Source organism: Nanorana parkeri, unplaced genomic scaffold, assembly GCF_000935625.1.
Source record: "Nanorana parkeri isolate BGI_ZX_2015 unplaced genomic scaffold, ASM93562v1 scaffold560, whole genome shotgun sequence".
NCBI lineage: Eukaryota > Metazoa > Chordata > Amphibia > Anura > Dicroglossidae > Nanorana > Nanorana parkeri.
In genome coordinates, this window is record NW_017306828.1 from 607,321 (window position 1) to 634,096 (window position 26,776).

General features: G+C 44.5%; 2 protein-coding genes across 2 annotated transcripts in view; both read left to right on the forward strand.

The window, feature by feature from the left end:
- CECR5 (cat eye syndrome chromosome region, candidate 5) overlaps positions 1-14,210 on the forward strand; it is a 16,252-nt gene extending 2,042 nt beyond the window's left edge. The window contains exons 4-8 of the mRNA XM_018562085.1: positions 558-651; positions 8,843-8,879; positions 12,440-12,614; positions 12,880-13,068; positions 13,846-14,210. Of these exons, the coding sequence (XP_018417587.1) occupies positions 558-651; positions 8,843-8,879; positions 12,440-12,614; positions 12,880-13,068; positions 13,846-14,185 (835 nt within the window). The 3' untranslated portion in view covers positions 14,186-14,210. The remainder of the gene's footprint in view (positions 1-557; positions 652-8,842; positions 8,880-12,439; positions 12,615-12,879; positions 13,069-13,845) is intronic.
- Positions 14,211-22,722: 8,512 nt separating this feature from the next.
- Positions 22,723-24,078, forward strand: CECR6 (cat eye syndrome chromosome region, candidate 6). The gene has a single exon (XM_018562102.1). The coding sequence runs from the start codon at positions 22,890-22,892 to the stop codon at positions 23,886-23,888; it is 999 nt and encodes a 332-aa protein (XP_018417604.1). The 5' UTR covers positions 22,723-22,889; the 3' UTR covers positions 23,889-24,078.
- Positions 24,079-26,776: the final 2,698 nt, after the last annotated feature.

Sequence of the window (26,776 nt, forward strand, 5' to 3'; positions counted from 1 at the left end):
CTTTCCACAGTGACCTCCAACCCCCCCAGTCTGCTGCAGGGCTTTCAGCCCCCAACCTATATATATGTCGGACAGGGCCCTTCCAGTCTCCAACAGTGCCCCTGCAAACCCCCCACAGTTGCCTCCAGTCCCCTGCAGAACACTCATACCCCATAGGGTCACCAAGTCTGTTGCAGAGTCCCCAACCTCCCACCAGAACCTCCATCCTCCCACAGTGACACCCAGCCCCATCCAGAGCCCCTAGCACACCTCAAAGTCCCCTATATTTTTCCTTCCCACTGACACGTCAGGGCATTTTTGGCTTCCACCTACTTGCCAGAACATTCTTCCTCTTATGAACCACCAAACACCATATTCAGTATTTTTTGACTTTTATTGTATGAGTATAAACTTTTTTCTAATATTACTGTTGGCGCCTGGAAGGTTTTGGAAGAATTTACTGGCTCCTGGTCTCTGTAAGGTTTTACGTATTCTGCTCATTATTTTCCTTGTGCAGTAGTTCAGTGAAAAGCTTTTTTTATCCCTTGTAACCTATATGCAACCTTGACGCTATACAGCCTGGGCTTCCAGAACACGGTCACAATAGAAGATATAAGGAGGGCTTTTCCTCTACTGGACATGGTGGATGAAAGTCGCAGGCCTAAAAACCTGGTGCGTACTGGTAATGGAAGCATTGTGCTCCATGAACAAATGTCCTGACAATAAACATGCTGATAGGAAGTGTGCAGAGGGATGACCTTATCAGCATGCTGCTGCTCCTTTACTGTCTATTTAGCGAGGGTGGAGAGTGGATACCACGGTATTTCTTATCTTGAAGTGGTCTTATCCACATGGGTATGCTTCAGTATTTTCTCAGCCACTGATCAGGAAATCCAGATCCTGATCTGCATACGTGTTCTAAATCAATAACCCCAAGTATTGAAGCCACAGGCTTGGCATGAGAGCCAGGCAACTAGTATTTTCTGTATACAGTTGACCATGCACTTTTGCCAAATGGGGTCCTTAGGGGGCCACACACTGCTCAAATTTTGGCAGGACTTGGTTGCCATTCAAGCAGTGTATGGCCACTTAGACATTAAGTAGTTGAAGCCTCAGAAAAGATTGTGTTTAAGAGCTTGTTCACACTATTTTCTGGTCCAGAGCTGGAGCAGATCTGCAGACGCGGTGCTATGCGTGCAGTGCGTTTTTGACTCGTTCCAGTTAAAAAAATAAAAAATGTTGTTGGGAGTGGGGCTGTCAGTATGTTAGCTGCAGTGCGGTGCGTTTTTGACGCGTTCGTGCGTTTCCAGACCGTATCCGGAACCGGACAAAATGTGACATGCAGTATTTTTCTGTCCAGAACGGAGTGCGCACGTGAGAACTGTAGCCCATAAAACACATAGGGATACATTTTGGGTGCAGGAGCGCATGGATCTGGTCCGGACTGAATCCGGACGTCGTGTGAACAAGCCCTAAGGCCCCATTCACACTGAGCGATTTACCGCGCGATATCGCTCTCCAATGCATGGCAATGGGGCTCTGGCTGTCGCGGGTCGTGCGTCGCTACAGCAGGACCCTTTTTGGAGCAAATGCAACCATTTGCGCGATATCGCGCAAAATGCAAATCGCGCGATTTGCGAATCGCTCAGTGTGAATGGGGCCTAAGGGTTCATCCCAAATGTAGGTGTTATGCTTGGCACACACCTTACAACCATCGCAAGACTTTTGTCTTGCGATGGTTGTAAGGTACTTAAAAAAAACGTACGATCTGCCTATCTTGGACAGGCAGATCGTACTTGCGATGATCGCAAGCCGCGCCCCCCCTGCGCACACCGGCCCGTCCGGCTTTTATCTTACGAACATGCTACACACCCGCCGAACATCATACGATGCTCGGCGGGTTTTCAAACATGTTCGTAAGTTAAAAGTCATGCGACCTTACAGTAGCAGAGGTCGCACAGGTTCCACACACCTTACGATAATCGTACGATCGCGGGATTTCCCACGATTATCGTGCGATTATCGTAAGGTGTGTGTGGGCACCCATAGGGAAGAGGTTAAAGTGGAACTCTGGGCAAAATAAATACATATACTCACTGGGCACTTCATTAGGTACACCTGTTCAACTGCTCGTTAACTCAAATATCTAATCAGCCAATCGTATGGCAGTAACTCAATAAATGTAGACATGGTCAACAATCTGCTGAAGTTTAAACCGAGTTTTAGAATGGGGAAAAAAGGGGATTTAAAGTGACATTAAACCCTCAGATTTTTTTAACATAAACCAATACTGTAATGTGCGCCTTACTGTAATCCATACTAGTTTCCCTTCTCTTTGCTGCTCTTCCTTTTAAATCTGTATCTCTTCTCATGCTGGGCAGAACTTCTGTTTTGCAGCAGACTGCCTTGTCTCAGGAATCGATACACGGTGTCTGTGTATAGGCTTGTAACCTGAGCCAGCACTACAGGTATAGGCACTCAGCTGAAAAGGGAAGTTCTCCCCCAGCATGAGAAGACATGAGGATTTAAAAGGAAGAGCAGCAAAGAGAAGGGAAACTAGTATGGATTACAGTAAGGCGCACATTACAGTATTGGTTTATGTTAAAAAAATCTGAGGGTTTAATGTCACTTTAAGTGACTTTGAACATGACATGGTTTTTGGTGCCACTCTGAGCATTTCAGAAGCTGCTGATCTACTGGGATTTTCACGCACAACCATCTCTCGGGTCTACAGAGAATGGTCCGAAAAAGAGAAAATATCCAGTGAGCAGCAGTTGTCTGGGCGAAAATGCCTTGTTGAGGTCAGAGGAGAATGGGCAGACTGGTTCAAGCTGATAGAAAGACAACAGTAACTCAAATAAGCAGATGGGCTACAGCAGCAGAAGACCACACCAGGTGCCACTCCTGTCAGCTAAGAACAGGAAACTTAGACTAAGATTCACAAGGTCTTACAAAAATTGGACAATAGAAGAAAAATATAAAAAACATTGTCTGGCCTGATGAGTCTCGATTTCTGGTGCGACATTCAGATGGTGGGGTCAGAATTTGGCATAAACAACATGAAAGCATGGATCCATCCTGCCTTGCATCAACGGTTCAGGCTGGTGGTGGTCTAATGGTGTGGGGGATATTTTCTTGGCACACTTCTGGACCCCTTAGTACCAGCTGAGCATTGTTTAAATGCCACGGTCTACCTGGGTATTGTTGCTGAGCATGTCCATCCCTTTATGACCATAGTGTACCTATTCTCTGATGGCTACTTCCAGCAGCATAATGCCAATGTCACAAAGCTAAAATCATCTCAAACTGGTTTCTTGAACATGATAATGAGTTCACTACTGAAGTGGCCTCCACTGTTATCAGATCTCAATCCAATAGAGTACCTTTGGGATGTGGTGGAACGGGAGATTTGCATCACGGATGTGGAGCTGACAAATTTGCAGCAACTGCATGAGGCTAGCATGTCAATATGGACCACAAATTTGCTGCAACTGCATGATGCTATCATGTCAATATGGACCAAACTCTCTGGAAAGGAATGTTTCAAAAAAAAAAACTTGCTGCAACTGCTTAAATGGTGTAAGCTGGAGTTGGCCTTTGTCACTTACTTAACCCCTTCATGACTGAGCTTGTTTTTAGTTTCTGTTTGTAAATGACTGACACTCTTTTGACATTTTTGCTGTGTGATTCTTCCACATCAGTAATATACTTTCTTACAAAGCGCACCCACACATATTATATATTGTTTTTTAGAGAACAGATAGGGCTACATATTCATATCACATATGTGTGTCTAACGCCTCACTTAGGACAAATAAAATATTAAAAAAAGAGGAAATATCGTTAAAAAAATTGGAGTTACGTACCTGGTAACTCCAGGACAGCATTAGAGAGATAGGCTCCTGCCACCGGAACAGGAAACACATCACCAACACCTAAATAAAAAGGAGCACAAGCCTAGCACGCTTCAGTTAAAACATAAGAACCGAAGGATACCATATTGCAACTCGTTCATAATAATATATAACATTACATTGCATAGCAACGCATAGTAAATAACGCCACCATATCGGGCGGGAATCCCTGCTGTCCTGGAAGGTTCCTAGAAACAGAGTTACCAGGTACGTAACTCCAATTTTCCCTAGTCACCTTCCAGGACAGCATTAGAGAGGATAAGCGAGCACCATACTCACAATCAAACCCAACTCCCTCCTGGGCCAACGATGTTTGCACTGAGGCTGCAACTTGATTCTAATTAGAGGCAGTGTAGTAATACTGAAAACAAGGTATACCCCAATACTGAGATACATGACCACCCCATGAACCAATGAAGCTCTCTCTAAAGCTGAAACTTGGTTATATTGGAGGCCGTATAGGAATATGCATCACTACTGAAATTCATAGATCGCCTTCTGAACGAATGCTTATACTAAGCAATAACTGGTTATTGCTGAGATCGCATAGAAATATCAAATACACAAATACATTAGGTATGAATAAATCTTGGACTTCATGACTTTCTAAAAGCAGATTCCACTTATGGTCGGGAAATAACCTACAGCTACAACAAGCCACAGAAATATATCCCTGTATGTGATCTCTGTCCAAGAGACAGAGAACCATAGCCACAAGCTCTCATCCTGGACTGGGCAAGTGCTGCACACTCTGCATTGCATCCAGAGTAATAAGCAAAGACCCCACACCTGTGAGGCAGCTACAATCAATGGATCAGCTCCACCTGTGAGCAAATTGAGGATTGGAAGAGAAAACTCCATCTGAAAAAGGTTAGATGCTTGCTATCATACAGTGAGACATGATTTAACACATACATACACTCGTCAACTAAAAATCTTTAATGGGTAATACATATCTTCCCAGGAAGTAAGTAACCTCCTCCAGCAATTCCCATACTCTGGGATTTTGCCTCTTCACTTTCCCATCTCTAAGACAGGGAAGTGAAAATTAAGTGCAGTCTACTCAAACAGGGCTGAAAGAGCCCTACCCTGCTCTACTCAGGTGAGAGCAATCATAGCCTCCAACTTGGGAGCTCACAACAAGCCCAGGCCAGGTAGGAAATCCTGGTTGGTTGCTACCAGCAACGGAACTCCCTCTTAGCCTTGCAGCACTGTGCTAGTGTAATTAGAAGTCCAATTTCTGCACATTTTAATGAGTGCCTATGAACCAGCCCGTCTGCAGCATAATGCAGAGTATTAGCATTGGAGCCTGTCAAAAAATAATGCAGGCCCACATTAAAATATTACACCACAGCTAGGAAAGGGTTTCCATAATGGAGAAAGTATCTCCCACCGGAACCCTGCACCCCACATCCATTCCATGTGGGAGTAATAGGTTGTTTACTTGTCTGGGTAAAATAATGCAGGCCCATATTAAAAAATTACACCACAGCAAGGAAAGGGTTTTTCCCCCCAAGCTATTGTCTCTCCTTTTGAATTTCCCTTTAATTAAAGGAGAGTGCACAAAACTGGAGCAATACCCCTGCAGTACTCTTGCCCACTGTAATGCTTTCGGCAAAAGGAGTCTAAAGCAATTGCTACAGCCATTCTAGGCTGATAACTCTTTATAAACATCTGCAACAAAACAGAGGCTGCGAAAGAGTGTGAAATTTGGAAACAATTCACAATACCCTGCACCCCACATCCATTCCGTGTAGGAGTAATTCGGTTGCTTACTTGTCTGGGTTTGCTGCTTTGCAGATTAAAAAACGTATCTGTGCTGCAGCCCTTGCCTCTAATCAGCCATGCACTGGTGGAAATAACACATACCTCCTGTGTTAGAAAGAGGCACTGTAACCCCCAGTAACCAACACTCAAAAGGAGGAACACCTCCCAGGAGTTCTTGTGCCCTACGCAGTACAGCACATGCATTCTTCCCTGCATTCTCTGAACCAGAAGGTCCCTGATCAAGAGACTGGCTCCCAATCATTTCTACAACTTGGATTACTGTGCAAAATGACTGAAGAGTCGACATCATCTCTTCCCTCATACAGTCTATCAGGCCTTAAAACATGCCTGGCGATTCATCCACCACTGGCTTCCCTACACAGGATTGCACAGTGGTTTTTTTGGAAGAAGAGGGATATTTAATGTTGCAGGCTGCACATCGCTGCCATGTGTGCTGACTGATAAGAGCATTCTTCCTTCAGAGGCCTTGGTTTCCCAAACATCAAACCAGCGCCTCTGTTGAACACACAGGTCAGTACTCATACAACCCCATACATAGAGGAAGACAAAGTTCCTTCAGAGGGCTTGTTCTGCAAAACACACAAAAACGTAGCCCAATGAACACCAGCACTTGAAAAGGTGTCATCCAGTCCCTCGTGTCCCCAAACACAGAGAAGAAGAATAGGAATGGGGGTCCAACCCCTGTCCTACCTCAGAGCTGCTAGCACCAGGATCCACCGGATCAGCTGATGCTGCTTTAGAAAATGAGTCTGCTCCCAGGGCTCCCTTCCTTGAAGACTCCAGCTTCAGTGCCCGGCTTCTGATGCCCCCTTTTGAGGGTGTGGGAGCTGCAAGGTTCTGCGTCCTGCTCCTCCTCCATCCACCATGCAGCGTGAGCGAGCATGTGCCTGCACCCGGCCTTAGGCCGACAAAGATGGCCGTTTTGACCGGAAATGGTCCAGGGAAATGGTGGCCTAACCGGAAGCTCCATGGAGGTCCCACCGACCGCTGTCCTGGTGTCTGATGCACACCAGAAAAGTAAGCAATCCCCCCGAAGACCTCAGTAGGATGGAGGAAGGTCGCAGTACTAGGGAGGACTCCACTGAGCCCTTTACACCAGAAGGACGGTTGCCTTGCAATTCATGCAGGAAACCTCAGGCATACAAAAATAGAATCCTATAGACAGATGGGGCTGTCTTGGAATCCCCTTCCATGAGCACCTCAGGTCCACTGTCCCTGGCATGTGGTACTCAGGAACCAGGGAGGCCCCTGCTCACTAGCACGAAGGCCTGGCTTAAAACAACAAACATTACGATGTCCTGTTTGGCCGGAGGAAACACAAATAACTGAAGCGTGCTAGGCTTGTGCTCCTTTTTATTTAGGTGTGGGTGATGTGTTTCCTGTTCCGGTGGGAGGAGCCTATCTCTCTAATGCTGTTCTGGAAGGTGACTAGAGAAAAACACTTTTTTCCCAGTTTTGATTTGTAGTATTTTTTACAAAACCTGCACAGCTAAAAAAAACCCGCAATAAATACATTCATTTATTTGTCTTTTATTTTTTTACACTTCTTTTTTTTTTTCTTTACACTTTTCACTATTTTTATTTTTTTTACACTTTTCACTATTTTTGTAAAACTTTTACAATTTTTATTTTATTTATTTAATTATATCAAGCAGTCATTGTGAATTAATCTCACTATTACTGCTTGATAAATTAATACATTTTTGGTTATTATTAGGCTGTTTCAAACTTCAGAAGAGCCAATAATAAGTTAGTGACACTGATCCTGCAGCAGTTCAGGATTCAGCTGTCACTAGTTTTCTGATTGTTACAACAACAATCAGCAAACTGAAACATTCTTCTTTCACGAATAGATACATTATGTATCTATTCGTGAAAGTGAAAGAAAAAAAAAGCCAGTATAGCTTGAGAGAGATATCTCTAGCTGTCAGAATGCCAGCTTTTGCGGCTCTGATTTGACTCTCAGACACCCTATATTAAGGTATCAGGTGTCTGAAAAAGGTTAACCCTTTCATTAATGAATGCCTCTATACTGAGGCACCCATTAATGAATGGTAACCGCTGATTCTCAGCGGTTACCAGCCCTCTAATGCAGCAAATAACTCGTCACGTAGTCATTTGGTCCCTTTGTGGCGGGACGTACAGTGTGCGTCTCCCGTCATGAAGGGGTTAATGTTCAGTTAAAACTGCATGTCCATCTAAAGGTGCCCAAACACCTTACAATTATCTGCAGATTTTCTGTGGTCAGATGGAAAAGATGCAACAGATTCCTCCATCTACACTTAACTGTGTGGATGGAGTCATCTCCACCTGGGCCAATCTGTTGCACTTTTTCCATCTGACCACAGAAAATCTGCAGATAATTGTAAGGTGTATGGGCACCTTAAGACTCCCCTGTTCACAGGCTGACAACGTTATCAAGCAATTTTACAGCATAACGAAAAGTGTTGTCACTCTGTTACAAGAAATTAAAGTGCAAGAAACTATGTTACAGGGGGACTAAAAAAAACTGCAGTGTTAATGCCAATGACAGACTGCAGGATATGTGCCATTTTTTTTAAATTTTGTCTAGAGTTCCACTTTAGGAGTCAGAGTAAAATGCCCATCAAAGTTTTGCATTCACACATACACTCATACAAGTCTATAGTAATCCAAAACACACTAGAAGCAGGTCAGGAGGAGGTCGGCTTAATGAATTCTGAATGATCTCCGAAGCATCTCAATCTGTCACACTGATGTCATTGACAAAGGCCCTAACTTCTACATTTTCGGATGACGTGTGAGGGGTAAAGGTCAGGGGTTGTATAAGGACACTATTTTTAACTCCTTTGGTGCTAAAAGCTCTGCATTAAGAATTACCAGGTGACAGGTTCTCCATGCTGAAAGACAACATATATACATAGAGGGGAATTTATCAAAACTGGAGCAGACAGAATCTGGAGCAGTTGCCCATGGCAACTAATCAGCATCCAACTTTCATTTTCAAACCTTAATTGAACAAACGGAAGAGAGAAGCTAATTGGTTGCCATGGGCAACTGCTCCAGATTCTTCTGCTCCAGTTTTGATCAATTTCCCCTAAAAAGTTTAAACTGAGGTTTTTCATTTGCACAGGAGCATTCTGGGTATATCATTTGACTCCTTACAAATTTCTCTCTTGCAGGGTCCTTCTTCCAGCTTGGCTTTCCCTACTATAGAAGGTGAGAAATTGAATTTATTACCATTGTCTATTCCTGGTACTGTAATGGCCTTTGTACATTGCCTGATTGTCACCAGAGATGTAGCGATGTCCACCCTCACTAGTGGGCACCATGAATCGCAGAAGTACCTTGTATGCTTTTGAAAGCAATACAAGTCTGTAGCCTCCAGCATGCTGGTAAATTTACATAGTCAGGTTGAAAAAAGACACAAGTCCATCGAGTCCAACCTATAGAGAGAAAAAAAAAGAAGAAGAAAAGCCTAAACAGAACACTATGTCCACAATTACCCACTGTTGATCCAGAGGAAGGCAAACAAAAAACCCCCTATAAAGCACGGTTCAATTTGCTCCAACAGGGGAAAAAACAATTCCTTCCTGATCCCATGAGGCAATCAGATATTCCCTGGATCAACAATCTCTGATGCCTAATATACCTCTAATAACTCAATCAGGGTTATTCACAAAAGGGTGAAGAGTGTGGAGAAGCCAGGAGAAGTGAACAATCTAGGACAACATAGCTGAACTGGAAAGTGAGCTGAATTGGAGAATTTTTCCAAATCAGCTATGTTGTCCTAGATTGTTCACTTCTCCTGCCTTCTCCAAACCCTTCACCCTTTTGTGAATGGACCTGAATATCCAGTAATATTCTATGCATTAAGGAATACATCCAGATATTTTTTTAAACAATTTACCGAGCTAGCTAGAACAAGCTCCTGGGAGAGTCTATTCCACATTTTCACAGCTCTAACTGTGAAGAATCCTTTTCGTATGCAAAGGTTAAACCTCTTTTCCTCCAGATGCAAAGAGTGCCCCCTTGCCCTTTGCAGTGGCCTTAGGCCCCATTCACACTGAGCGACATGAAAATCGCGCGATTTTGAGCGATATTGAGCGACGTGTCGCGTCTTTTTCCTATTGGGCTGTATGCAATCAGGAGCAATATCGCTCGAAATCGCTCGAAAAAAGGGTCATGTAGGAGCGACAAGCTACCAGCGACGAGCTACAAGCGATATTGAGAGGCGAGATGTGAACAGCTCCATTGAAATGGATTGGAGAAGCTACATAGAGTGATATCGCGTGGAAATATGAGCGATATCGCTGCAAAAATCGCTCGATAAATCGCTCAGTGTGAATGGGGCCTTAAAGTGAATAATTTGGCACCAAGCTCCTTATATTGATCATTTATGTATTTATACCTGGTGATCATGTCCCCCCTTAGTCGCCTCTTCTCCAGAGAGAAGAAATTCAGGTCAGCAAATCTTTCCTCATAGTTAAGCTCCTCCATGCCTCTTATGAGTTTAGTCGCCCTTTGCTGCACTTTCTCCAGTTCCACAATATCCTTTTTGTAAACTGGTGCCCAAAACTGAACTGCATATTCCAGATGAGGTTTTACTAATGCTTTGTACAGGGGCAGGATTATGTCTCTATCTCCGGAGTCTATACCCCTCTTAATACAAGAAAGTATTTTGCTTGCTTTAGAAAATGCAGCTTGACAGCTTTTCCAGTATGTGAATGTTGTTTACAACTTAAGTTAAATGAAATCCTATTATGGTCACTGCTACCCAGATGTTCTTTTATATGAATATTTGTAATAAGCTCTGCATTGTTTGAGATTACCAGATCCAGCAGAGCATATTTTCTAGTTGGGGCTTCTACAAACTGTACCATAAAATTATCATGTACAAAGTTTATAAATGTCCGCCCTTTTACTGTTCCTGCAGTGCCATTATGCCAGTCAATGTCAGGATAATTAAAATCTCCCATTAATACTACTGTCCCCGCCCTTGCAGCCCTTTCTATTTGTTTAAGGAGCTGAGTCTCTATCTCTTCAGTAACGCTGGGGGGCCTATAACAAACTCCAACAATTACCTTTGCGTTATGCATACCAGTATACAACTCCACCCATAACGCCTCAGCACCATCACACTCACCATCAACAAAGTCCTCTTTCACACTCGCTTTAAGATCACTTCTCACATAGAGACAAACCCCACCACCTTTTCGTTTTACCCTGTCTCTCCGAAAGAGAGTATAGCCAGGAATATTAACAGCCCAATCATGTGAGGAACCAAGCCAGGATTCAGCAATACCAATCATGTCATAGTTCTCCTCATGCACCAAAGCTTCAAGTTCTCCCATTTTGCTGTGCACACTTCTGGCATTGGCGAACAAACAATTCAAGCCATTTTATACTTGTAATTGCTGTATCTTTTGCTGTAGTACAATCAGTACCATCATCTCCAATGTTTGTGTGCAACATGGGAATTTCCTTATCTAGTTTGATTTCCCTTCCCCCATCTTCCCCCTGTTCCACCCTCCATTATAGCCCAACCCCTGTTTGACATATCTGCCCCATTATATTCCATATTTCCCTCCCCCCTTAATCCTAGTTTTAATACTCCTCCAACCCTCCCATGAACCTCTCCCCTAGCACAGCAGCCCCCCTTCCATTTAGGTGCAGACCATCTTTAGCATGTAGGTTGTACCCCAATGAAAAGTCGGCCCAGTGCTCTAGAAACCCAAAGCCTTCCCTCCTACACCAGGTCTTCAGCCATGCATTTAGTTCTCTAAGCTCCCGCTGTCTGTCCTGCGTTGCGCATGGCACAGGCAATATTCCAGAGAATATTACCTTGTAGGTCCTTCGCTTCAGCTTGCAACCTAGTTCTTTAAATTGATTTTTAAGGATCCTCCATCTTCCATGTACTCTGTCATTCGTCCCAACATGGACCAAGACAGCTGGGTCATGCCTAGTCCCTCCCAGTAATTTGTCCACCCGGTCCACCACATGCCGAACCCTGGCACCAGGGAGACAGCAAAGCATCCGGTTGAGGCGATCCGGGCGACAAACTATTCTATCAGTCCTCCGAATTATAGAATCCCCTATTACCACAACCTGTCTAGGCCTTCCTGCAATACCCTCAACACCCGGACTAGATGTGCGGCTCTCCCGGCTGTTAGGGGTAGCAGTGACATCTAGGGCTGCCAATTCTGAGTCTGAGACCCGCACATCTTCACCCAACTTAGCAAATTTGTTTGGGTGCACAAACACAGGGCTGGCCTTCCTCTTCTGTGAGCCCCTGCCACTCCCTCTAGCTACAGTAAACCAGCTTCCTACCTGATCATCCTCACTTACCCCTCCACATCAACCCCATTAACTGCCTGCTCAGTGATCAGCAGACTCCTCTCAAGGTTGTCAAGTCGCTCTTCCAGATCTCTGATCTGAGCTTCCTGAAGTGCAATCTGCTCACATCTGTCACAGCGGTATTCACCTTGGAGCTGTGGCTCCATTTGTGCATACATGTGGCACAGTGTGCACTGAACAAACCCTTCAACCATGCTAACTATGATCCCAGTTGCAAGATTTATAGAATTGATATGAAAATAAATATGTTACTTACAGGTTAAACTTCAATTGTTCAAATGCCAATTTTTTAACGCCACTTAGCTCACAGGCACTTTGTTCCCAAGCCCTGTGTGAGCCAAATCATTGAAGGGCAGCAGTCAGATTGTTTGTCAATAAACTGGATACTTCCAGAACCAGTAATGCCTCATGTTTTCTTGCAGCCATCGTCCTGCTGGGGGAGCCGGTGCGGTGGGAGACCAGCCTGCAGCTCATCCTGGATATTTTGCTGAGCTCCGGCAAGCCGACCGAATGGCAGGCGCAGCCCCCATACCCGCACATTCCTGTTTTGGCATGCAACATGGATCTTCTTTGGATGGCGGAAGCAAAGATGCCCAGGTGAGCAGGGGGTATATACGCACGGTTTTATCCTTCCTGGTCTATAGAATCGCAGGCTCAGAAATAGGGAGTCTCAAGTGAATGAGGGATGGAGGCAGGTGTAGGCCAGAGCTACAGCAAGGCAGAGACATCCCACAGCACTACATGGGGACAGAAGGGGAAAAACACAGCAGATTTTCTTCATAATGCTGCTTTCGAGTTTGATGGCAGCAAATCTTTAACCTGTTGCGACACTATATAATCTGTCATGGTTTCTCCTGTCCAGGTTCGGCCACGGGACGTTTCTGGTGTGCCTGGAGACTTTGTACCGGAAAATCACCGGGAAGAAGCTGTGTTATGAAGCCCTGATTGGCAAACCCAGCATGGTGACATACGGCTTCGCCGAGCAGCTGGTTATAAGGCAGACGAGAGAGCGGGGCTGGGATGCCCCAATACGGACCTTGTATGCTGTCGGGTGAGTGTATACACTTAATACGTCAGGGAAGAACTGGGACCTGTAAGAGGAGGTCACATGCTCCCCCATACCCTGAAGTACCATTTGAGGTACCAGGTGTGAGATCCTTCCATGTCACAGTGCTTGGGTGCAGCAACCGATCTCTTGGCCAGAGCACCACACATGACGTGTGCGTGTGACATCGCTAATCTCCCTAGTGTCTGACACTGGGGATTTCAGTGCCAGCTGTGACTGAGGCAGGAAAACTGAAGAAGCACTGACAAGATGACTATCATGGGTTTTGGGGAGGTTGGGAAAGGGCGGGGGGGTGTGTCTGCAAGGGTATTGTCACTTCGCCCTCGATAGCTAAGGTGACAGTGTCTCTTTAATGTACTTACCCATCCTGTCACATGGAACTACAAGTGGCCAATCAAACACATATTAGGCATGCATGGTCCACTATCGTCACTTTCAGGAAACTGCCCGGAGAAATGCCATGCAGCCATTGCTGGAGCGCATGTAGACAGAAAGTGGTTTGAAGAGGGTGCAGGAGATCAGCAGCACTGAAATTTAACACATTATAAAAAAGGTTAAAAACAGGTTTTTATTTAAAAAATGGTAATTGTGTATGATAATCTGTGCACAGAGCAAATCAAATGTCATTCAGTTAGGTTCATGTCTACTTTCAGTAATCATTACAGTAATAACTGACATATGTGCTCAATGGATATTCACTATCACTTTAACAACGTATCCATCTCATATCCATCATCATATCCGTCGCTCTCTCTTCCTCAGTGATAATCCCATGGCAGACATATACGGCGCCAACCTCTACAATCGTCATCTGCAGACTCGGCAAGGAGACACTTCATCCGGCCATCCACAGAGCTGCGAGTCCATCCTGGTGTGCACCGGTGTTTACGGAAATCAGAAGGAGGTGCCAGCAGACCTGCAAGAGAGCATCACTGAGACCGTTTTCCATGGGCACCGCGATTTCCAGCTGGAGCCCAGCCTGGTGGAGGCGCGTTATGTGGTGCAGGATGTGGGGCAGGCCGTGGAGCTAGTGCTGAAGAAGGAAGGCTGGAACCCCGAATCTGAGAGGGGTGATGACACCAGCCCTCGCGTCACAAACTGATGTCAGCTATATGTAATCTCCGCATGGCATAGATGCTGTAGACGGAGAAGTCTCCTTCTGATTTGGAAGGATCTACGCGCACACTGCAATATTCTATCAGCCAGAGTGCATCACAAAATGGCCACCAGCTGGTTCATGGCACTTTTCATTTTTTGACAGACTGAAGCGTCTGTCTTTCTTCCAGGGAGGATGTGCGCAATACAGCACATGGTGCAATCCTTGAAAAGCATTGCTACTGCTCCCTTTATACTTTATCAGTAACATACACAACAAGGTATGAATGAGAAACAAAAAAACTGAGCTTATGCAAGAATTTTATGTATTCAGACATTTGCAGATCCATATTTGCCCCCTTTTATTTTTTTTATTATTTTGTCTGAGAATAACCCTGAAGCTGAGAATCAGAGCTTATAAACCCCCTGATAGCACACATTGTCTTCCAGCTCCTGAATCTGCAGAACAGTATTAGATATCAGAGCCATGAGAGGAATGTAAACCGCTACCACATTGTGTTTGTTGCCAGTGCACACTTAGCAGCTTGGAGACAGTATGTGTTATCTGCATGAGACCCAAAAAAATCACATGCTGTCTTCCAGCTAATGAATGTGCATAATAGAATCAGATATCAGAGCCCCATTGTTTAGAGGAATGTGCTTAACAATGGGGCTGTATTACTTCTTATTGTAAACCTCAGAATATCTGTAAAAAAATAAATCAAGGCAACTGGACTTGCTATTTTCTTGAAGACGTTTCACTGGACATCCGACCAGCTTTCTCAATTCAGGCTCCATTCTGAATGGAGAAAGCTGGTTGGATGATCAGTGAAACATCTTCAAGAAAAACACAGCAAGTCCAGTTGCCTTGACTTATATTTTACAGATATACCATGACCTGGATGAATGAGAACCCTCACAGATGTAAACTCAGAAGCTCAAAAACAATGTGAGACCAGATCACACACGCTGCCTTCCAAGTCCTGAATAACAGTATTGGATGTCGGGCCCATTGCTGGAATGATTGTGAACAACCGCAGGCTGTCTTATTTGACACTGTACACTCAGGAGCTTAACGACAGCATGTGTTAAGGACATGAGACCAGACACTTGATGGAGCAGCATCTGTCATGGGTCTCTCAGCTCTGTCTCCCAGCTCCAGTGTCATCGAAGTGAAGCTAAATAAGAGACTTCTATAAACCTTTTTAAAATAAGTGTCCGAAATTAGAATGATTTAAGAATGTTCAGATTCCTGCACACGGATACAGGACACCTGGAGCATTATTGTGCTATTCCCCATTGCACTTTTCTCAGTGACATTTCAATGGTTACCGTGGTCAGCAGCTCCTCCTGCACTCCGATTTTTGCATTTTCCGATCCCAGGTTCAAGAATAACGCCGCCATGTAATGCCACCTTTTCTGTGCCTTACCCCAATACTACCCTGTGCTGCAAAGAGACAAACTGCAATTGTAATACGCAGAGATGTCAATTCAGGAATATTCAGATATATGAGAAGTCAATTGTTATTGTTTCTCATCATATTTTTTGTGTAGCCCTGGTGAAAGCAGACTGTCGGGGTTCGTCCTTTTTAAAAAAATACATTTTATTTAAATTTTTAAACATTTTAGCCATAGGACAAAAAGAGCGCCCAGGGGCACTTATAGGGCCAAAAGTATGTGGACCCCCCTCCAGATGATTTAGTTCAGATGTTCCCAGTGAAGAGTATTGTTAATGCTAATACATAATAAGATATTGTAGACAATTGTGCTCTTCCAGCCTTGTGGTAACAGTTTGGTGAAGTCCCTTTACGATTCCACCATGACTGTACCCCTGTTTACAAAGCCAGTTCCCTAAAAGACATGGTGTGACCAGTTTGGTGTGGAGGGACTTGAGTGTCCTGCACAGAGCCCTGACCTCAACCCTACTGAATATCTATGGGATGATGTGGAACCTTAAATTGTGAGCCAGATCTTCTCATCCAACATCAGTACCTGAGGACCAACAAACCACCTGTGTACATTTAATGCACAGGCTCAAGAAGTTACCTAGAGACAAGAGGCAATTATTTAGATTTAAAAGATTAAAACGTATTGCGCCACTACCCGAAACACCCTATTAAAATCAATTGACAATGTTTCGAACCCTCTGAGAGTTTGACAGCGTTGTCAATTGATTTTAATAGGGTGTTTCGGGTAGTGGCGCAATACGTTTTAATCTTTTAAATCTAAATAATTGCCTCTGGTCTCCAGGTAACTTCTTGAGCCTGTGCATTAAATGTACACAGGCGGTTTGATGGTTCTTAGGCTATATGGTTACGGACCAGGGCTTTATTTGTTATGTGGTACTGTAAATTATCACTTGTAAAGAGCATTACAGGCTGATTCTCTGGGGGATCATTAATAGTTCGTGTGAACATCAGTACTTGACCTGACAAATGGGAAAAAATTCCCACAGACACTCCAAAATATTCTGTAGAAGGATATCGCTGCAAATGGGGTGGGGCAAATCTATAACAATGGACATGCAAGATAATTATTATTATACAGGATTTATATAGCGCCAACAGTTTGTGCAGCGCTTTACAATATAAGGAAGACATTACAAACACAATACAATTCTAGACAAGATGTAGCCCCCTAGATGCTGAGTTTGGGTCACATAAGTACATTATTTAATATACTCCTGTGACCCAAAAGAGGACTAAAGCCCCCAAAAAGGTTTGGCTTTACTTCTATTGTAATGTTGTGAAGCAATGCCCACTTCTAGTGCACAGTAAGGCACACTTCCATTTTGAATGGCATCCCAACACACAGAAGCAACACCCCCCCACCCCACCCCACACTGTACCCCACTATTGTGCACTGTGGTGCGCTGCATCAGCAAATATGGTGCAGGTCTGATTTTAGATCCATTGTATTGTATTTTATTTTCAGTGCTGAATAAATGAGAAGATATATGACAAGAAATTCTACAACTGTCATGAATGTATTTCTTCCCATCTCTAGGGAAGGATCGTGTGTGTTGATTTTATTTGACAAAATAAAAAATTGTACGGAGATCAATAATTGCTTTGTTTGTGGTCTCTAGCGAGCTCTCTGAGTTTGTTATATTATGTCATAGGGTTCACTTTTTGGCGCAAGATATGCAATAAAAGCGTAATTTACAATGTCACGGATGCACCCGGAGCTTTCATACCTATGCAAATGCATTACAGTGCGTGTTGCATCTTGATGTGTGTTGATGCACATTGATATGTATATACAGTATACAGTATATGTGTATTTCTGCATGTGCCCATCTATTACATATAGGTCCACGCATCAAAAAATAATGTGCAGGACTCTTATTTTCCCACTGCACCCAGGTGTCTGCTGGTGTGTGAATGTGAGCTGGGAGCCCATTTAAAAAGAATGGCCACGCCCCCCCCACAAAATGCTTGCACAGAACGGGCGACCAGCATGCACCAACACACATTGGGGCAGTAATAGATACACACATTTGGATGCCCTCTTATAGTGGATGTAAACCTGATCACTAAAATATCTTATCTGTAACATGGTTATGTATTTTCAAAATAATTTTTTTAAATCTGCAGCTTTCAATCAAATCCTGCTGAGGGTCCTTGTTTTGGCACTTCCTGTTACAGGGTGACAACACTCTGTCCCCATCAGAGCAGCCATCTCAACACACTTTACGTGGGCATCGTCCACCGTTTTCACCATCAGGAAATCTGCCCTGTGAAATGCCATGCAGCCATCGCTGGAGTGCATGTAGACAGGAAGTGGCTACAAAGAGTTTGTAGGAGAACAGCAGAACTGAGATGACAAAAAATAATTGTTTATGACACTTGGGGATACATTTATAAAACTTTTGCAAACTATGAAACTGCATGTACATTTTTTCTGTGCAAATGGGGCAAAGGCAAATGTTATTTAGTATATTTTTTTCTGTAGGTCGAATGTAATTCATAAGATTACCGAAAATCGGGAAAATACCACATTTTAGCCACTAGATGGAGCCGAGATAATAAAATACTCCGATGATCTTCAGCTCCATCTAGTGGCCATGATGTGGTATTTTCCTGATTTTCTCTAGTTTTATGAATTAAAGTGATACTAAACTCAGGACTTAAATCTTAAAAATACATTCAGGTACCTTAACTACTAACAAAAATGTATCTTATTTGTGGAACACTCGGCTGTAGATCCTCAAATCATCTCTGAATTGGTGCGGCCACTGTCCTTCCTTCTGGAGGGTGGCTACTTTTGTTCCCCATGGTCCCTGTGTGTGTTGTAAAGTAGTCACCACTCCAAGCTCCCTCCTATGATGGACTACAATCGCAATACAAATTAGTAAACTAAACCTGAGATTGTAGCCCCCCTCCAGAAGGACAATGTCAGCACCAATTCAGAGATGATTGGAGGATCTACAGCCGAGTGATACACAAATAAGAGACATTTTTGTTAATATCAAGGTCCTTGGATGTATTTTAGCTCCTGAGTTTAGTGTCACTTTAATCATATTCGACCTGGAAAGAAAATATCCTAACATCCGTTTTTGCCCCATCCGCAAAGAACGAATGGCCATGCAGTTTTGCAGGATGAATGGCTCTGTGAGGTTTTTCTATAACTGCACTACACAGAGCACAGAGCAAACTAAGTGCCATTCAGTTATGATTTACATCTACTGTAACTTTCCGTTAAAAATAACGATTTTGCACAAGTGAAACTTATATAAAACAGTTTTTAAAGGTGTGAACCTTAAAAATAATAAAACAGATAAAAACCACTGCAGCTTCCCCCTCAAGCAATGGCTCTGATTTGATATAAAGTATAAATGATGGGAAGAGATGAAATTGGAGAGACGTGAAGACGTAGTGACTGTCAGTATGACACACATGTAGAAGACAGACATGTTTAGTCATTACCACGCTGTGTACGGCCTCATATAACGCTATGTGACCCAGTTATGTCTGTGTGTGGCTGTGTGCGGCTGGTGGGGAAGAGTCGCATTGTGCTTGGCCTGTCAATGGAAAACGTCACGTCTAACTCAGGTTTCCATTATAACCTCCCAACCACCCCGGCCTTCCCTTCAGTCTTGCACAGTCGGCTCCTCTCCTGGACTGAAATTCCTTCCTCTGATTTTCCTGCACGCTGCGAGCTTCTCACAATGTGCATTAGAAGCTGCAGCAAGTCATATAGGACCCACCTCATTTCCTGGCTGGAGGAAGGCCAACATCATCTAGCTATTTCCTCCCCAGCCTGACTGTCCCTGACCCACCCCTTTCTCTCATCAGATTTCAGTTCTTTCATCACATGTGGACGTTACCTAGGGTGGTCTGATTGGGAAACGTTCTGATGGTCGTTTTCTGCACAGTATCATCTACTAGTTTCCCGATAAATCCCACAACCGCTCCCGTAAACACGTTTATGTCATCAGAGCTGCGTCAGAACATGTCCCAGTCTGCGTCATCGAGTGCGTCCTGTAGAGCGGCCTCCAATTGGTCCGTCCAGCGTGCGACCTCCCTCTGAGCCGGAACTTCCTGCTTGAGCCTTTGTTTGTATTTTGGCATGAGGAAGATGGCGACGTGGTCAGATTTCCCAAATGGGGGGCGGGATTGTGCCTTGTAGCCGTCTTTGACTGTTGTGTAACAGTGGTCCAGTGTCCTTTCACCCCTGGTGGGGCAGGATATGTGCTGATAAAAGTTTGGGTTGGCGCTGTTAAAGTCCCCCGCCACAATAAGCGTCCCGGTGTTGTGTCTGGTGCTGTGTGAGTGCCTCATGCAGCTTGCATAAAGCAGTGTTCGTGTCTGCTGGGGTGGAATATAAACGGCGCTGACTATGACCGATGTAAACTCCCGAGGAAGGTAGAAAGGACGACATTTGATAGCTAGTAGTTCCAGGTTGGGTGTGCAGGAGCGTGTGAGAGGAATAACACTCGCGCTGTTGCACCAGTTACTGTTCACCATTAAACACACGCCGCCTCCCCTTGACTTCCCCGATTCTAATGTTCTGTCCATGCGGTGAACCGAGAAGAACTCGGCGGGCTGGATGGCGTGGTCCGGTACCGCTGGGTTCAGCCATGTCTCGGTGAAGGAGGAGATTGCAGTCCCGAATGTCTCTCTGGAGCTTTACCCTGGCCCTGAGGTCATCGAGCTTGTTTTCCAGCGACTAGATGTTGGCAAGCAGGATGCTTGGCAGAGGTGTGCGGTGTGCATGGGCTCTCAGCCTGTTCCTGACGCCGTCTCGTTTTCCCCGGGGCTCCAGTATGGTGTACATAATTTACAATATACAGTACAGCTCCCCCAGTATGATATAGAATATAGAGTACAGCTTTCCCAGTATAATATAGAATATATATAATATAGAGTACAACTCCCCCAGTATGATATATAATATAGAGTACAGCTTCCCCCAGTATGATGTATATATTATATAATATAGAGTACAGCTCCCCCAGTATGATATAGAATATAGATTACAGCTCCCCCAGCAAGATGTATATAATATACAATGTAGATTACAGCTCCCCCAGTATGATATAGAATATAGAGTACAGCTCCCCCAGTATGATATAGAATATAGATTACAGCTCCCCCAGCATGATGTATATAATATACAATGTAGATTACAGCTCTCCCAGTATGATATAGAATATAGAGTACAGCTCCCCCCAGTATTATGTACAGTATATATAATATAGACTACAGCCCCCCAGTATAATGTATATAATATATTGTACAGCTCCCCCAGTATGATGTATATAATATATAATATATTGTACAGCTCCCCCAGTGTGATATATGTGTTGATGGTACACTGTGTAGCCCCCCCCCAGCTGGGCAGTGCTCCTCCTCTGCAGTTCTCCTCTCCTCCAGCAGGGGTCGCCGCTCTCTCTGTCTCTCTCCTGCGGAGGTTCGGTATTGCTCATCATCATCATCACCATCATCATCCTGATCGCGGAGAGATTCGGGGCCCCTGACACCTCCAGGAGCCCCCAGAACCTGCATCTGCCGCCAGCCGAGAGCCTCCCAGCCCGGGATGTCACATCTGCCTCCCTGCACAGCAGCCAGCAGCCTCCCCGGGTGTCACTCCCTCCTTCAATACTGCACCCCCAGGTCAGTGCAGCCCCCTGTACACCCCAATCCAGGCTCCTCCGCTGCGGGAGGGGTGCTGTGCTTACTACCCCCTAGCGCTGTCCTGCTGATGGACTCACTGCCATTCCTCCTATAGGTTATATACCCCCTGCACCTGTCACCCTGCTTACAGCACCCCCTATAGATCCTATATCCCCTCCCAGGTTAGCCAGTCACACCCCCTATAGATCATATTGCCCCTCTACCTATCATCCAACAGTCACACATCCTATAGATCATGTACCCCCTGTACCAGTATAGTCAGTCACAGCTCCTATAAAACATATTGCCCCTCCACCTATCACCCTGCTGTTACACCTCATATAGAAAATATACCCCCTGCACCTATAATCCTGCTGTTACACCCTATAAATACTATACCCACTGCACCTATCACCCTGCTGTCACACCTTCTATAGATCCTATACCCCGTGCACCTATAGTCCTGTAGTAATACCCCTATAGATCATATACCCCCTGCACCTATAGTTCTGCAGTCATACCCGTTAGAGATCATATTCCCCCTCCACCTATAGTTCTGCAGTCATACACACTATACATCTTATACCCCCAGCACCAATATTCCTTTACATCCTATAGATCACATTTACCTGTATTTTGCACCATGCTGTCACACCTCCTATAGATTTTATACCCCATCCACTTCTCACCCTGCTTACAACACCTCCTATAAATCTTATATAACCCTCTCACCACTATAGCCGGTTACACCCCCTATAAATACTATACCCCTGTATAGATCACTGTGCTGTCTCACCTTCTCTAGATCTTGTATCCCCTGTACATCTATACCCTGTCATACTCCCTATACCCTAAGCACACATCACCATGCTGTGCTGTCCCATCACCTAAAGGTCATATACATCCTGTGCCCCTATACTCAGTCATATGTGCTATAGATTCTATAGCCCCTGTAAAACTATAGGTCATAGCCCCTGATAACATGCTGTTACACCCCCTATAGATTCTATACCCTCTACACCTGTCACTGTTTGTGCCATGTCCTGCTCCAATGTCTGCTGTTCCATAATGTACTTCATTGCTTAGGATAAATAGGCATCCATAGTTTACATTGCCAGTGTCCTGACCGTCACTATACGCTGCACTCAGCATTCATATGTGCTTCATATAGCTGTCACTGTGCTTCTACTGTACTCATATAGGGGGGCCTCTGCACTAAGTGCCCTATAGATTTTACCATTTTGTAACATTATAAATTACATTGCTTGTTCTAACTATCCCTCACCAATAGCTTGTATACTCTTTTCACCGGCCACTTTACACTATCCTGTATTGCTTCTGTCCCCCCCCCCTGTAGCTGCAGTATATTTTAGGTTATTGTCATCATGTCTGACCCTTGAGTGTAAACAACGTTTAAGGGTTGGGTCATCCCCCCTATTCCCATGCTCCGGTGGCACTCCATTGTAGTGCCCCCTATTTCCTCCTGATTCAGCTCTATCCTCCGACACCCTGCCCCCACCACTCTCCCCCCTCCCCGTGGCCCCCTCGTGCCCCCCCTCTTTGGACTCATCCTCCACCTCTTCCACTCTGGGGATGACGGCCGGAGAGTTTGCACATGGGGGCCCGGGGAGGCTGCCTCGAGGGGGCCCTGGCTGTGCTGTCCGTGGCTGCTACAAGACACTATCTGTGCTCCTGCTGCTGGCACAGGGTGCCCTACTGGACCTCTACCTGATCGCTGGCACGGACTTGTACTGGTGCTCCTGGATTGCCACCGACCTGGTGGTGGTAGCTGGATGGGGGATATTCTACTCCAAAAACAGCAGAGGCCAAAGAGCATTCCAGGGCTCGCTCAGCTCCTCCGGCTATGGTCAAGTCCAAAGGCCGAAGAAGGGACAGTTTGCCTATAGCCACCTGGCATGGCTCATCTACGCCATTGCCTTCACACCCAAAGTGGTCTTGATAGTTTGCACCCCAATAGTGGATCAGATCGAGGCCGGGGTACCTCTGGGAAGCACCGGATTTCGACTCACAGTCTCTCTCTCAGTCCCTCTGCTTTGGGCCTTAGTCCGTTCATTGAGTGTGGATCCACGGGGATGGCAGCACCAGAGAGCTTTGGGCTACCTCATGGCTTCCTGTTTAGACCTGCTGGATAGCTATGCCCTCTTGGAACCCATGCTGGAAGGCAAGCTACCCTTCATGCCTTTTATCCGATACGCCTTACTGGCTGTATACTTTGTGGCGTTGGCTTCACCAGTCCTGTGGTTGTCTGAGTTGGACTCAGGAACCCCCGCTGGCTGCTGTCGACTCTTCCTTCGCCTTCTCTGTGGCACTTTGGTAGATGGCCCTCTCTTGGCCATCCGATGTTTCTTGATGCTAGGCTCAGCCAACCGACCCTTTTCTGTCTTCATGCTGAAGAATGTCTTTTTCTTGGTCTGCCGCTGGCTGGAAGTCTTGGAGCTCTGCTGCCTACTCAGAACACCAGAACCTGACCTTACAGACCGACCACCAGGACAGTTCAGCCACTGCGTCTCTGAAAACGATATGGGGCCTCATGCTTACGTCAACACATTGGCTGTGACATCACAGAACTGAACTGGAACAGAACACGGGCCCCCCAGCAATGAACCGTTTTTATTTCCTTTACTGTATTCCAATGGCCAACACTGCCAAGAAAACATCAACAAGTCTCAAAACGTAAATCTGCAGGTTACCTTTCGGTATTTTTTTATTAGAAGAGAATATCAGGTGTCAAAAAAATATTTTTGAATCCAGTGTTGATACACTCAAAGATCTAACCCTGAAAATAGATTGTTCTGTCGGTGGTGCGTTTACCTGAAGTTCTTCTCTCCTGCAAATAACTGACTTCAAGATGATAGAGTTTTAGGATTTGTTGACCGTGTACGTGGTTGATGTTTGCAGGTGGTATCAAAAACAAGACAATCAATACACAAGACCTCCTTTATTAGGCACTGCCAAATCAAAATTAGTTTTTGGGGTTGTATATTTTGGTAACGATAATGGAGAACTCCGGTGGTCTTCACCTGTTGGGAATTATATCGCAGCATCTTTGTGAAGGTTCTCATTAAACTGGACTTGTTCTGTAACGTTGAAGACATTTTGCAGCTTATCCGTGTAGGTTTCCTCAGCTTCGAAGATGAGTAGAGAAATGTGTTCCACATCATGAGCAGATCCAGTTGAATGGGACCAGCTACTACTAGTTTCTATTCATCTTTGAGTAATTGGAATCCTACCAGTAATGTGAATACAGTTTATTTGCAGACAATGGTTAAAGTGTGTCATGCCAGAAATTTTTTTCCTAGTTTTCCATAGAGTGGGAAAAGGTCAGAACATCTGTCAGGTTTCTACTGCTACCCAGAGCTCCATTAAAGAGATTAATAATGACGTTCTGTTCTGTTGGCAATGGCTTCACCCAACAGGAATTATGGAAAATGTGCAACAGGGACAGACAGAAATAAAAAAATCTAACAGCTGTTTTAGCCTTCTCTACTAAAAAAAAAAAAGCATTTTTATTTCTGTCTGTGTTGCTGTTGGAGAATTCACCTCACTTCCTGTCTGGTAAAACATTGTCAGCAGGACAGGAAGTAAAGGGCAAGTCTCTCTTAGGCAGGAGGTAGCTAAACTTCGGCCCTCCAGCTGTGTTGGAATTGCAAATTCCATCATGCATCTGCCTCTGGAAGTCATGCCTGTGGCTGTCGGAATCTTGCAATGCCTTATGGGATTTGTAGTTTCACCACTGCTGGAGGGATGAAGTTTAACTACTCTAAGGGAACCCCTAACTAGAAATAGAAACCTGAGGATCTAATTCTTCCTCCCTCTGTCCAAAACTTGAAAAAGGTTTTGGCTGGATATACACTTGAAAGCTGGACTCCAAGCTAAAAAATAATGTTTAATATTAAAGTATATTTCTTTAAAATAATGAAATGTATCTCTGCTATGTATGTAAGTCTGCTGCATGCACAAACCAGCGGAGATGCTGCTCCTTCATTGTCCAATCAGCCAGTGTAGGGGACAGGGAAGGAAGTGACACCACTCTGTTCCCTTATCTCTAAACAGGAAGAGTGCGGTCACCTTCCTGGCTGTGTTGTGTGGCATCCCTAAGACATTTTACTTATATGTATTTCAAAAGAGCATTAAGCATTTGCCTGGAGTTCAGTTTGCCTTACAGAAAAGACACAGCTATCGCCACCACCGTCTCAGCCAATTCTCCGTGTTTTCTACGTATACGAAGAAGGGGGATCTTTTAAGTCGTGTTTAAATTTCAGTCCTGGACTCAGCCTCAGGCAAGTCAGTGAAGTCAATCCTACATTTGTAAGTCCTCTATCTCTGCCGTAAACTACTGAAGACACAAACAATTTTTTTTAAATCCAGTAACTTTTTAAAAGTTTTCCTCTTTCATAAATATCTGAATTTCTATTTCTATCAGCATTGTATTATGCCACCCATTGTGTTGGGAAATTATTGTATATGGGTGTTTAAATCGCTGGTAGTTTTATTTCAGAGATATTATTTGTTGGAGGGGGGGGGGGCACCAGTGTTAAAACAAAATACATTATTAATTTAAGTGTGTATGAAAATTCCAATATGCAAACCTTTATTGTTGCTCGAAGGGCCTTAATAACACAACAGTTCTTTGGGTGAGGCCATGCCCCTGTGTCCCCGTGCTCCGGGTTGTGAAGTTGAACTGAACATGCATGCTGATCTAGGTGTGAACCTTCAGAAGACGTAATGAACTATTATGGTATCTTCCTCTCTCCATTTCCAGAAATGATCTGTACTTCAAAAACTTTTTTCTTAAAAATTTATTTTTTTCCTGGTGTCTTGCCCATTTTGTAAATCCCAACATTCAGGACCGGTTTGGTTTTGTGTACACGTAAAGGTGCTTAACATCAAAACTAGCTGCCTTGTTCTATGACAATGTCACTCTGGGCTCTCGTCACTTCCACATTACGTCATAATGTAACCCAAGACGTCAAGGTTAACAGCTCAGTTGTGACATCGCAAAACTATCCCACAAAAACATTGCCTTCGAAGGCGACCCCTAATCAAGGGCTGGTCTAATGAACTGTGTTTTTTTTTTCCCGATTGTCAATGCAACAAGGCACTCAGGAGTCCCAGGTCATATCCAGTTCCCACCACCCAAGGGCTGTCCTTTAGGACTTTCCTGCTCAGCAATGCACAAGGTCGACTGCCAGTGATGCAAAAGGGCCGCTTGGAAGAAAAAAAAAGAATTGCCAGCATTTTTGGGGCTGTCACCGTGTCATGGACTCTGAACAATGCATGCGATGGGTTCCAAAAATTAAGAGAAAAAAAATTGTATTTTTGAAGAATTTATTAGTGCTTGTTACATTAGAGTGGAAAATGTATCTTTTTGTGTGCAAAGATGACGTCGGTTTGATTCGGTCACAGAAAGAAATTATTTTAACTGGAAAATGTAAAGAAGTAATAAAGCGACTGACAAA

Coding starts and splice junctions, on each gene's coding strand:
- CECR6 (XM_018562102.1), top strand. CDS start 22,890: ATGACGGCCGGAGAGTTTGCACATGGGGGCCCGGGGAGGCTGCCTCGA.